The sequence below is a fragment of the Anopheles moucheti genome, chromosome 2, assembly GCF_943734755.1.
Source record: "Anopheles moucheti chromosome 2, idAnoMoucSN_F20_07, whole genome shotgun sequence".
Taxonomy (NCBI): Eukaryota; Metazoa; Arthropoda; class Insecta; order Diptera; family Culicidae; genus Anopheles; species Anopheles moucheti.
This window is the reverse complement of record NC_069140.1, coordinates 2,795,164-2,807,944: the sequence shown is the minus strand read 5'-3', so window position 1 is coordinate 2,807,944 and position 12,781 is coordinate 2,795,164. Positions and strand designations below refer to the sequence as shown.

Here is a 12,781-nt window from a genome sequence, read left to right as displayed (position 1 = left end):
AGGTGCATTAAAAAGATGACATCCGCACAACTTGACCTCCACTGATACTTTTTTTTTCCTCTGGTGGTTGTTCCTAGTGGCGAATGCCTAGCCGTTGGACGTTTGCGGAAGATCGCAGAGGGAGTGCAATTTATTAAACTAAACCGTTTCCAATTTGTCCAAATGTACACATGAGTGAGAATGACATGTTTTGCGAATCATTGCCAGCATTTTGGGTAATCTGCGCCCCTCGAATGCTTGAAACAGATCCGAACTGCTAGCGTGTGTGTGCGTGCATGTGGGTGAGGATCGGATAATCTTCAACATGGATCTGTTTAACGTTCATTTAGCGGATGATGAAGGAGACATGTTGTGTAACAAGGATGTGGTTCAGAAATACCTTTGTTTTGTGTTGAAGAAATGGGAAGATTCTTGGACGAGTGGATCCACACAAAAGCGTCTGTTGTAAATCTCCCGCACCGAGCAGGATGTTTGGACATCCATTTGAAACAGCATTTTGATCCGCGAACCATCAAGTAAAGCCCGTGACAATTCGCGTCAACCGTGTGTTTACCGTCGGGCTGTTTGAATTTACGACAAGTTGCATCGTGTTGCCCTCGCCGATTAAACCGCGCGCGCACTGCAGCATGATTATGGTTTGGTGAATTTCTTTTCTCGGGTGTCTCTGTACGAATGCGGCGTAAAACTGACAGACCGTTCCGGATGGTTTTGTGCACCGGATGTGTGGTCACGAAAGCGTTTGGAGCGTTTCAAGAAGCGCTAAATTGTGCAACGCGCGTGAAGTGATGAACGGTTGAGGATTATTGAGGATGCCGCAAACGGTTAATGAGATTTTCGCAAATGAGTCGAGTGAGTCGGTAGTGAGTGGTAATTTGCTTCTCTTTAGTCCTTTCCCGGTAGTGGAGCGGATCCGAGCAGCAGCAGCAGCAGCAGTGGCGGTACAGTGCAGTCGGGTTAGTTGTGTGCAGTGCTCGGAATGTGTGCGGCTGCTGTGCGACTGCTTGATGTGCGCGAATCGATAAACATTAACCCTAGTGCTCGAGCTGTGCAGTAGTTATCTAACTCGATAATGGGAGATTGCGTTGGACGTACGGGGAACCACAACAACACCAGTAGCAACAGCGCATCGCCTTTGATCGTACTGCCGAACGGTGTGATTCTAAACCGTCGTCCCAAGTCGGATGCATCGGCCGCACTGAACGAGTGTCTGCTGTGTTGGAACCAGCCGCAAGATCCGAGCCGCTGTCCCAACTGCGCCCGCCAGTACTGTCTGCAGTGCATCACCAAGTGGTTCGGGACGAAGCGGGCCCAAACGCCCGGCGCTATCGAGTGTCCCAACTGCCACTCCAAGCTGCCACTCGAGAACCTTGTTCAGTGTGCGGCTGAGGTGAATGAGACGCTGGCAACTGCATGCGAACCGGTGCACCTTACCAACTGTGCCGGAGACGTCTGCAATGGGTCTCTTAAGCTGAGCAACGGTACGGCCCCACCGTGCGTCGAGAAGGGCACTATTCGCGTCGTGGTGAAGGTGTTGGAGAGCGATGCCAATGCGTCACCGAAAGACGGACACCCATCGCCTCCGCCGCGGAACCGCGCGGACACACCGAACGGCTCCCAGACCGCCCTTACGAACGGTTCCAGCTCGGAGAAGATGCATCCGCCGGTGACGAATGGTAAGCAGCAGCATGGCAAACGAAAAGATAACACGCCGTTAAAGTCGCAAGCGGATCCGTCACTCGCGAACGGTGCCGGTACGGAATTGGACGCGGTCGAGAAGAAAGCAAATTCAGCGCCATTGGAAAACGGGCGAAATAAACCGAAATCGCCACCGATCATCTGCAACGGTGTGCATCCCGAATCGCCGTCAAAGAATGCCGATCGAAAGAACGGCCACAGCAACGGCAGACCCACGGTAACATTCGAGGAACCGAAAACGACACGTAGGAACGGTTATCGCCACAAACAAGCGACGGATGGAGAAAAAGTCCTCACCGTTGAAAAGCAACCGTCGCCTCCCGATGTGGACATCTCATCCCGGGAGTCAAGTAACGTGCCGGTCGAATCAACTCAGCCCAATGTTCCGGAAAGGGTTCCATTCGACGATGACATCAGGCAGAACGGCGAAAACCTCTGCCCCACGCACACTCTACCAATGCTCTTTTTCTGTCTGTCATGCAATGGGTGTATCTGTGAGACGTGTGCCCTGCACGATGATACACACGCCGAGCACACGTTCAAGAAGATCACCACCATGTACGACAGCAAGGTGGAGAAGATCCGGCACGAGTTTGGAGGCATCAAGGCGTATCTGGCAGATGTGGGCACGGTGCTGAAAGCCATCGAGCAGAACATAGACTGGGTCCGGGCGTCCAAGGCGCGGAAGCTCCAGGAACTCAGCCAACTGCTCCACACGGAAGCCGAAAACATTGAACGGCAGATCCAGGCGAAGCTAACACTGCTCCAGCGTCAGAAGGACTCGGTGAGCGCGGAAATTGCTCGCGTTACCGGTGCCTATCGACGGATGGAGAGCGAACTCAAAGTCTGCCCAAAGCCGGAGCTGCTGTTCAAAGACGATGACTTCCTACAGCGTTGCAGTCGGTTGGTCGAGTCGCCAGCATCCAAAGCCTTCCGCCATGAGCACGTCCCGGTGGATCTGGATTGGTAAGCCAAAGGGAGCGAGGACATCCGCTGGTCTAGTGTCACGCTAATGAGCGCGCTTGCTTTTACATTGCAGTGAGTTTGTGCCGGAGTTCCGGTCGGAAGTGTTCGTCATCAAGAACTATCACGCCATCGAACCGATGGAGGAGTGCCGAACGTCGGACGTGTTGCGAGATGTGGTTGGTTTCGGGTGGCGTCTACACATCTGGAAGAGTGATCATCTCTCGGTGACGCTGATCATGACGGACGGTGTTATTGGAAGGTAGGAGTGCGAAGAACAGGGGTGCTACTGGAAGACTTGAGAGCATTGAGACGAGTTTGATCTTACTCATGACAGATACGAATACTGTATCGAGCTGATGCACGAGGATCCAGCCAAAGCGATTCGATTGACACAGATCGATCATTTCGAGCTACACCAGACAGGACCGGTGCACGATCTGATCGAGAACGAGCAGCTCGAGGTGGAAGGCTTCCTCCATCCGGAAGATGACTCACTGCAGATAAAGTTCTCCGTCCGTCCGCCTACGATCGTCATGGTTAGCCGGTACCAGCAGGAGTTTATCGATCGTTTCATGAAGGATAACATCAAGTAAGTAGCTGCAGTGTCAAACATACCTTGTGCCTAACGTATACAGCACTCTGAAATGATCCAGGCTTCCGCCGGATGCCTGAAACTAATCATCCAATTAGATTGTACCCGTGTAACATTCCGCACAACAGTAACCAGACGCCGGTAAACTATTCGTAGTACAGGATAAACTATTTGCCGCCGCCCGATCAGTAGGAGCATTTCGAGCACGCTTGTTAGCGCGATGTACGTCCGGCACATTGCGCACACCTCGATCCGACGTCCAGATTTGGGGTTGGAATTAAATGATCTCCAAGAAATTTCGAAACGAAACGGTTCGTTTGCTTCGTACGAGCCGAGCAAGATCGCCGGTTGCTGAGCGTTTAGCGGGGGCATTGGTAGCAAATGCGCGAAAGTGCACCCGGGATCAATCACGAGAAATTTTAATTGGTCACCCAGAGGGGAGTTGCCGCCGCGCATTAACGTGTTTAAACCTGCCGTACTTGGTGGACTTGCATTGGACGCTGGCTGCCGTACGTATACCCGATGCGTTGGGAACGGGTGAAACGAAACGTTTGCGGGAGTCCAATCGTGTAGTGTAAAAATAGTTTAAACCCCCGTTTCCTTCCCGATCCGCTGTTCCACACAAACCCCACCGACAGCGCACTGTGGGAGAGTTCGGACATCATCGGTGAGGTATTCCAACCACGTGAGCAGCGCACCTTGCACTCACCAATTGTAGTGCGAGGGGTTGGTCATGATTCATCTCTCACTTTGCGCCGTTCTGATGGTGGCTCACGTGATCTTCAACATCTGCACCGGGCAGGGGTTCACAGGTGCAACCTGACTGCCTGTGTGAATAATTGAAGTCACCCATGAGACATATTAATTTAATGTAACGCTAATTATCATGCGTCCGTCGGGAGCGGTGTCGTAAACAAAACCGGCCAAGAACAATGGTGAAAGATGAAAGTACCGTTCCGATCATTAGATACGAACCCCTCCTGGGTTTCCTCAAGGATCTTGGCGATAGTTGGGTAATCCCGTTGTGGGATTGACCAGCTTCAGCGCACAGCACAGCACTGCGATATCGTCGCTCACGTTGTGACGTTCGTTTGATTTTGCGAGGACTCGCACGTTGTCGGATGCTGACGTGCGTTGTTGGCGTGAAGTCAATTAGCGCATACTGGGCCACCCGCGAACAGTGGCGCGCAAAGGTTTTCGGCCGGGGCCAGAACCTTAATGCCGGCGCATGCACGCGTCGCGCCACTCCCCGTCAATAGTGTTTCGTTCGTTCGCTTGGGGCGTTGCTCTAGCAACCGTTTGCCAAGAAGGGATGAGGGAGGGGGAAAGATCGCTCAAGCTATGTGAAAAGGCAAAGGCAAACAATGTGAAACAGGCTTCGGAGATGCTGAACAAACGCGACGTGACAGTTTTGATGCAGGGCGAGGGATTTAGAGTGAAAGTCGCCCGAGCTAGTGACGTCTTGTTCATCGAACTGTTTCGTTCGTTCGTTTCGTTTCCCTTAATATTCTGTACCTGCAGCAACGTTAGTTATTAAAAACGAGTTTTTTTTCTACGGAGGTGTGAAGGGATTCCGCATTAAGCGAGGCGATCTAGGATCGAAACGGGAGAGGAAAAAAAGATAGCAGGAATAAAAATAATCATAATTAAGGAAAGCAAATGTTGGGAAATGTTTGAACATCTCAAGAACACCGGTGCGGGGTGGAGGAATTAATTAAAATTCGCCAGTGTACGCTTTGCGTATTATGTGTTTCATCTCTGCGGTCAAGCTTTCCCTTTCATGCCCGGTACTCCAAATGTGAAGCGATGCCCTGGCTCTATTATGATGTGCAGCTGTAAATCATTTTTTACATCACCAAAGCAAAGTGCAATTTATGGCCCAGTTCACACACACCCACCTACCGATCCCAATATGCTCCCCTTCTTTTTTTTTTTTCTCTCTCACTCTCTCGTAGTGTCTCGCTCTCCGACTGAGATGGTACGGATTTGTGGTCGATTTTTGTAATATTAAATTTCTCCCATCCACCATTTGCGCGACTAGCAAACCCTGCCTGTTTCCGATCCGCCGCATGACAATGAGAAGCAGCGTGGACGTGGCTGGGAGTGTCTTTATCGTCCTGCTTTTTTGCGGTCTGCAGCAGGAACACACCAGCAGCTGCCAGCGGTGGGTGCATTTAAATGGTGTGTTAATTATGTTTTATTTACACTGTAGTGCGTTCGAGGTTTTCTCGTCCGATGACGACGACGGGACGCGCGACGTGCTGCGAACGGTGTTGATATTTTAGTGGGCCTTTCCGTTGAGACAAGCCGCTTCGTTCGTTGATGAATGTTTATTTTATTTATTTTTAATGCATTCATCTGCCCGCGTATTATGCTACACGTTACACCGTACGGATTGGGGAGCGGGACTAGTGCTTGACTTTGTACTAAGTGCGTAATGATTTATGTAAATCGCTTGTTGCACAGAGTTGGTGTAAAAATGGCTGTCTAAAATTACATCCAGTTACACCAGTTCGATTAACACCATGTTAACGTATAATAGTTCGGCTTTTTTGTAAGACACAAACGGCTCTTCATTCCGAGCTGATCGTGTGATGCGTAGTTCACATGTTCCAATTGAACTGTTGCATTTTTGCGATCAATGCAAGTTCACTTCAGGGGGGTGCCTACCCCCGAAAATGTGTCTGATCGCGATCGTAATCAGTTTTACAATTAGCATGTTAACGACAACATCTTAATGCGCCTAGGGCTGTTTACTAGCAAACCGATTGACATGGTTTCATTTTTTATTTCGACGACGGCAACGTGACGCCATGACAATCAATTTAGGGGTTGTTTATTAGTGTTTCCCTTGTTGTTTAATTTAAAATTTCCTTTTGTACAGTTGCTACAGTTGCTAGAGAGCTCTTACAGTAAAGACGAAAAGAACCTTATGTATCATCCGTATTAAAGCAACACTCAAAATGAAGATCTGCGGAATATTCCAATAGCCGAGGGGCGATTTATTAAGGTTAAAGAAGATTTGGGTCTCGGATTATAATTCAACCAAAAGGACCTTGAGTCTTATGATCACTGTACCCAAAACCCCTCACGATCGTGTACGAGAGCGACAACCCTCGAACGATCAGCACAAGAAGGATGATGAATGAAAGTGAGAGCTGATTTACGGTGTTTAGGCACAGCGAATAAGACAAAAAAACCTCAGAAGAAGGAAGAATGTCGTCCCTTCTTCGATATGCGCAAACCGCGCGGCCCACTGCAAGCCACTGTGCGCATGATAGTTGGTGCTATAATTTGCACCATTTTTAGTGCCGTTTAACACCATTTTGGGATGGTTGATGGTCAAACTGTTGCCTGTGGGGTGCCCGGATTGCGAGCTGGGACCGGAATCCGCAAAAGCCAAACCAATCACGCAAGTGAAGGTCCTTCGCTGTGTGCGTATTCGTTAATTAGTATTTCAATCGTGCCGGGGTGATCGGGTGGTTGTTGAACAGACAATTAAGGTTTTAATGGCAATATGTTTTATTGGGCTGAGTAATCGATTCTTTTGCCATCAGCATGAATCAATTTAGCTAGACATTATGATTTATGGTTTCGGTGGAGTCTTGACTGGCAAATTTTAAATCACATTCTTTCGGTGGTTGAGGTAAGGATCGCCGCGAAACGTAAATAACAATCAAATTAAATGTTCGACACGAATCTATTGGGGCGAGAATATTTATTGCATAATAATGAAACAGTGGAGTGCTTCAGCTCTCCAAATTCCTTATTTGCCTAATTCAATAGATAATGGTAATTGAATACCGTACGGCATGACGACATCTTTAAGCTAATCAATTTGAAATGCTCTTTTTAAGGCGTTCATGACGTTTGTTACGGCATGTTCGGTTCGGACAGCATGATAACAAAATACAGTCAACAAAAGGCCCTTTAAGGTATTAATTGCTGCGGTTGATGTGTGCAAGCGAGTGGAGAGAATTTATTGGGCAGTGGGGCGCACAGTCATGTCATACAATATCGTTTGTGGTTATGTCTCACAATGCTGGTCAAAGTACTTGACCCACTTGTCTGCAGGATTGGAGCTTAATAGGTGAAAAAATCCCTCAAAATGCAAAGCGTCATTGGACATTGATTCGGTCACCCGATTGTTCACACTTTAAAGCGCACATTCTTGCACTGGCTTGGACGATATGTAGGGAATTGGGAGAATGGGACTTAGTAGGTGCTTTAAACATGCATGCATCCGTAACCTTGCGTTAATTGAATGCTCCAAATTGGGTAGGCATTGGATATGCTTACACCCGTCGGTGCTACCTTTCGAAGCGCGATGATGATCCACGGCTACAAATGCATGCTATGGCCGCGGTCTAGGTGCATCATCAACCACCGAACAAACAGCCCCAAGGAGGGATGTATCGACGCGGCGAAACAAGCTGCGATGTATAAAGGCGAACACCAAACACAGCCGCGGTGTACACAAAACGATTAGGGCCCAAAACATTAAACTATTGTGCAGTCTCGAGGAAGATTAACTGCTGCCAATCATCGTCCATCGTCTGAAACCATCAATTTTCTGCTGAAGAAACAATGACGAAGCCACCGGAGATCAAATACACACAGCCACGCACCGGCAAAACCGCACAAGCAGACGACCCAGGGCGACCCAGGCACCGATCGCACGTTGCCATTTTCCACCGTTTGCATCATAATTACATTCGGAGGTGGCTTTGACGGGGCCCAACGAGTACGAGTCAATTGGAAGTTGTGGTGTCGCGCTTTCTTCCACACACGAGCGCCGTGTATGGTTCCTCCAAAAATGGTGTCTTTCATGCTCCATTAAATCCTTAAACTACGCCATGACACGGTGTCCCATTTTCCGCCACGGAGTCCATGACCGCGTGTGGGGTGGTGTACTGTTTCAGCGTGTGCGTTCCGTCGTTCCGACCATTAGACAGTGATCCGGGACTGACAGATTGAGTCGATGACTAGGCGATCGAGTTCGGATCGAGTGGCCGTTTTTAGGCGGCCTATTAGATCTTTAGGGTGACCTTGCGCGGGGTTGATAGTTAGTGACGAGGCGAGAAGGCAGAGACACGTGGTGGATTTTAGTAATTATGCATAGCATCGTTCTGCGCATGTGACAGCTGTTGCGGCAGAACGGTTGGGCGATTGGTCGAATTGTGGTTAGCGCTCCTAATTATGATGGTGATAATTTGTGTGCGTGCATGAGCGAAGGCTATCTTAAACGATCAATTTGTAGCCGTGTTTGGGCAGTAGGTTGCAGCCGCTAATGGCCGCTAATAACGATAGTTAGTCAGTCTTCAAAGAGAGTTTTTAAACAGCTGAAAAACATCAAGATCTCACTACAGATAAGCGAACAGAGATTTTGCCTTGTGCGGCTAATGACGGTTGTTGATTTGTCGTTAATAAAAGTAAAACTCATATTTTGCTAACCGTTTCGGTTTTGTTTGTACACTCGGGGCTCAACGTTTTGCAGCGAATACGACAGCAATGTGATCACGATCTGCAACATTCGCGATCCCACTACATCGATCGTACTGTCGAAACAGTACACCGATACGGTTGGATCCCGGTGGCGGCTAAACGTGTATCCGAAGGGAAACAACACCAATCAACGATATCTGAGTACGTACGTAGAGCTGTGTGATGGTATCGCTGGAAGGTAAGTGTAGAACAGCGTACAACAAACAGGCGGGTTTAATTATAAACTCATCTCACCTTCACCATGTCAGATACCAGTACACAGTGGAGCTGCTGCATGACGATGTGACGCGTCAGGTGAAGTTCCAATCGGAGGATCACTTCAAGGTGGGCGAAATACGCGGTTATCAGAAGTTTATCCGCGTCCGAAGACTGCTGGAGGAGGGTTATCTGAACGAGGAAGGATCCATTCTAATTCGTCTCTCGATTCGTCCGGCCAACCTCGCACTGCGTTGCCAGTACCAGGAAGAATACCAGACGCTTAAAGAGGATAGAATCCGCACCCAGTTCAATACGTACGTGTACCGAGGTTACATGGTATATTTGGGAAGTTACGCCATGCGCCATCTCACCTCTTAATGCTCTTTGCAGTCAGCTGAACCAGAACTTGATGAGGATAAATAGTCTACGCGATGACAATGCATCACTGCAGGCCCTAGTGTATCCCGAGTATGCTTCCAACATTTTTGTGGTACGCAACTTCTCGGCATTGCGAGAAGCGCAGGAGGACATCTGTTCCGACAATGCGTACGACGATCTTGGATGTTGCTGGCGGTTGATTGTGTACGCCAACGGTGATAAGGAGGGTCGTGATGAATGGCTGAGCGTGTACCTGAGGCTGCTAGAAGGCATTCCAGGAAGGTGAGTACCGGTGATCATCTTATCGTATTGCACCACCAGATAAACGATTCACCATTTTGTCCAGCTACGAGTACTGCGTGGAACTGCTGCACAACGATGCGGCGAAAACGGTCAAAATGGAAGGAACGCAATCGTTTGACATACAGGAACGATTTGGCTGGACACGCTTCGCCCGACTGGACTGGATCTGTGCGAATGGGTTCGTTAGCGAGGAGCAGAATGCACTGTACTTTCGATTTTCACTACGACCACCCAACTATAAGGCAAAGTGTGAGTACCAACATCTGCTGCGACTGGAAGCGAAGCGCGAGTGTGAGCTACTAAAACGGTAAGTGTATAAACGGAAGCGTTTCTTTCTGTGTCTCCATCCACGAATGTCAATATCTGTTGTGGTTTTTTCTACAGTGAACTAATACCGGCATACAGTACGATGACTTACACGTTACGCAACTTTTCCGAGATGCAGCGGAAGGATAGCTTCGTTTACTCAGATCCGTTAGTAGACGATTTGGGATTTTCCTGGAGATTATTGATCTACGCAAATGGACACAACGAAGCGCGCGGGAACCATCTTAGCATGTATCTGATTCTGTTCGAAGGTGTATCGGCCAGGTAGGTAAACGTTGCTTAAGATGTTGGAAATATTTCATTGAAGAAGCGCATATAAGTGATTGAATATTCAGTACAGAAAAGTTATTTTAATCCCTCACTAATGGAGAGTTTCTCCATTCTTTGAGATTTTGCATGACAAGATGCCACAGTAGTCTGTCGATCGTTTACGAGCTGCTTGTTTCTGACGCTTTCCTTGTCTTTTGTTTTCAACTTTTCGTGCAGCAGGTTCGAGTATCGGGTGGAATTGCTACATCCTCTAAATCCAACGGCAAACATCAAGATGGAGGGCGTCAACGTGTTCAAGCTAAAGAAAATCTGGGGCTGGCCACAGTTTATGGATCACGAGCGGCTACAGGAGGAAGGCTATCTGGACCAAGCGACCGACACGCTCGAGTTCCGCCTGTCGATGTGTCCACCGGACATTAAGCTGAAGTGCGAATATCAGCAGGAGTTTATACGCAAGCTGAAAGAGAATCAGAAATAGTGGATTACCACGTCTAGCCTCACAATACTGCCAAACGTAACCGTAGGAGGAGACTTTCGGAAAATGTGTCATGTGTCCGGCCGTTGGAACATGTACGCCGAAACGAAAACAAGCCCGTAACATGGCGACGGAAGTTTCATCTTGTCCGCGGCTTTGGACGCCACGAGTGTGCAAAGCGTGCAAAAAGAAACAAACCCGTGGGGTCTTATCGTGTACCAGAGTTTACGCAATCGCGCGAATAGTATGGTGCGAATGAAGGATACAACACGTTCCTGGTGTCGTTGCATCGGTCGGCCCATCGTTGGAGACTGTGCGGATTTTTAATATAATTTTTCTTCCGACAACGCTTCGCCGCTTCGGTCCGAGCGTTGATATAAATCAAAGCTAATGTTTGAAGCAATCCCGAACGAGTAGGGGCAAGAGTGAGAGTGTGCGATTGAGGCAAGATGGTCTCGCACGAGGGGAGGGGAATGGTAGCCGTTTCTATATTTTTAGCATAAAAGTGTAAGGAATTCGATACGCGACACCGATGATGATGACGATGATCATGCTGCTATGCGCGGTGATCACGCGGCGAAATGGGTGAACAATTTGAAATCAGCAACGGGTCACACAGACACGTGGTTGGAAGAAGTTCTAGTGAGCCATCTTGAAACCGCCGACCAAAGATAAACCGGAAGAAGAAGCAAGCTTCGAACGGTTCGAACGAGACGAGGAAAATGTCATTAAAAAGGGGAAAAAATTAAAACAACGGACCGTACCGCAAAGGATGTTAAGTGGCTTGGCGGTGCTTTATGTTCCGTTTTTTTTATGGTAGCGTCCGTCACGCAGTGAATAAAGGAGGGAAGTTGTGTAGATTGTATATTATATTTATTTGCTCGGTTTTAGTTTTCGTGCCACACCGTTTCACCGTCCTGCTGTACGGTAGCGCGTGTAGTCTTTAGGGAAGATATGAAATTTAGGTTAAGTGTACGCGAAACGGTATCAGTGGACACGGAATGCTTTTTGTATATTATGGTTTAGATTTTTTTGTTGCCGATCTTTGACTGGTAGATTCGTAATGTTCGCTAGCTCATTTGACTTTTTCGTTTTGGGTCGATAGGAAGTAGTCGAAGAATATGACTTTTTTTCTTTTCGTTTTTGCTGTTTATAGAACGATCAAGACCAGGAAAGAAGGTGGTTGTAAAGTTATGGTTATTATTTTGCGTTCTATCCACGATTATGTGTTCTTGCGCGGCTATTCGTTCGAGCCGCGTCCAGGGTGGGGTATATGGGTTAGATTTTCTTTTCTATTACAATTGTGCACCATGAAGATCGACATGAATTTCTCAGTGAACGAGAGCAAAACTACAATAAAAGAATATTTTGCAAAACTTGCTTTTGTTTATTTGGAGTTACTTATTTATAGCAAGAGAAATGTGGGTCCAATTTCATCGTAAAAAGAATTCCAAACAGTTTTAAAATTCAAATTTTAGTACATTTCTCAACGGTTTATTTTCGAAAGTGGGTCTAAAATATACGAACTGAGCAGACAATTTCAATCAAAGTGAAAGTACGTAAGCTCATGCAATACTGTTGAGTATCTCAGAAGTATTTTGTGATGAACGAGCAAATTTGTATCATAAAAATATGAAATAAAAGATTCGGCGGTTGCGCGAGTTCGAATTTGTTTCGGTGATTTTTTCGTGACTTTATTTAAATATGCAGTAATCTTTTATACTGGGGTATGTTCATAATAAACTCATCAAATAATCAAAAATATGTTACAACAATGTTTTTTATTCATTAAGGTAGTTATTTAAAAATTTTAAACATTTTTATGATAATATTCATCAATGATATTAGGATAAGCATCTGAGATATCATTGATATTTTATATCAATATTATATTTTCATAATATATCCTTAATTTATCATAATTTACATTATCAGCGTTGTTTTTAACTATTAGAGCAACGGAAATAATAATTTAAATGAACCCGTTTAAATTTGAAGTTTTCAAGGCGATGATTAGCCCATAGTGCAACGTTGACAAAAGAGCAGGAAGGCAGTGGAAGGCAATGTGCGAC

At 47.1% G+C, this 12,781-nt stretch overlaps 1 protein-coding gene across 1 annotated transcript; it reads left to right on the top strand.

The window, feature by feature from the left end:
* Positions 1 to 1,069: 1,069 nt before the first annotated feature.
* LOC128310791 (uncharacterized) lies at positions 1,070 to 11,924 on the top strand. Its single transcript, XM_053047508.1, has 9 exons — positions 1,070 to 2,661; positions 2,735 to 2,920; positions 2,996 to 3,250; positions 8,751 to 8,936; positions 9,007 to 9,270; positions 9,347 to 9,616; positions 9,681 to 9,944; positions 10,022 to 10,228; positions 10,451 to 11,924. Exons 1-9 carry the CDS (start codon positions 1,070 to 1,072, stop codon positions 10,710 to 10,712), a joined length of 3,486 nt encoding a protein of 1,161 aa, XP_052903468.1. The 3' UTR covers positions 10,713 to 11,924.
* Positions 11,925 to 12,781: the final 857 nt, after the last annotated feature.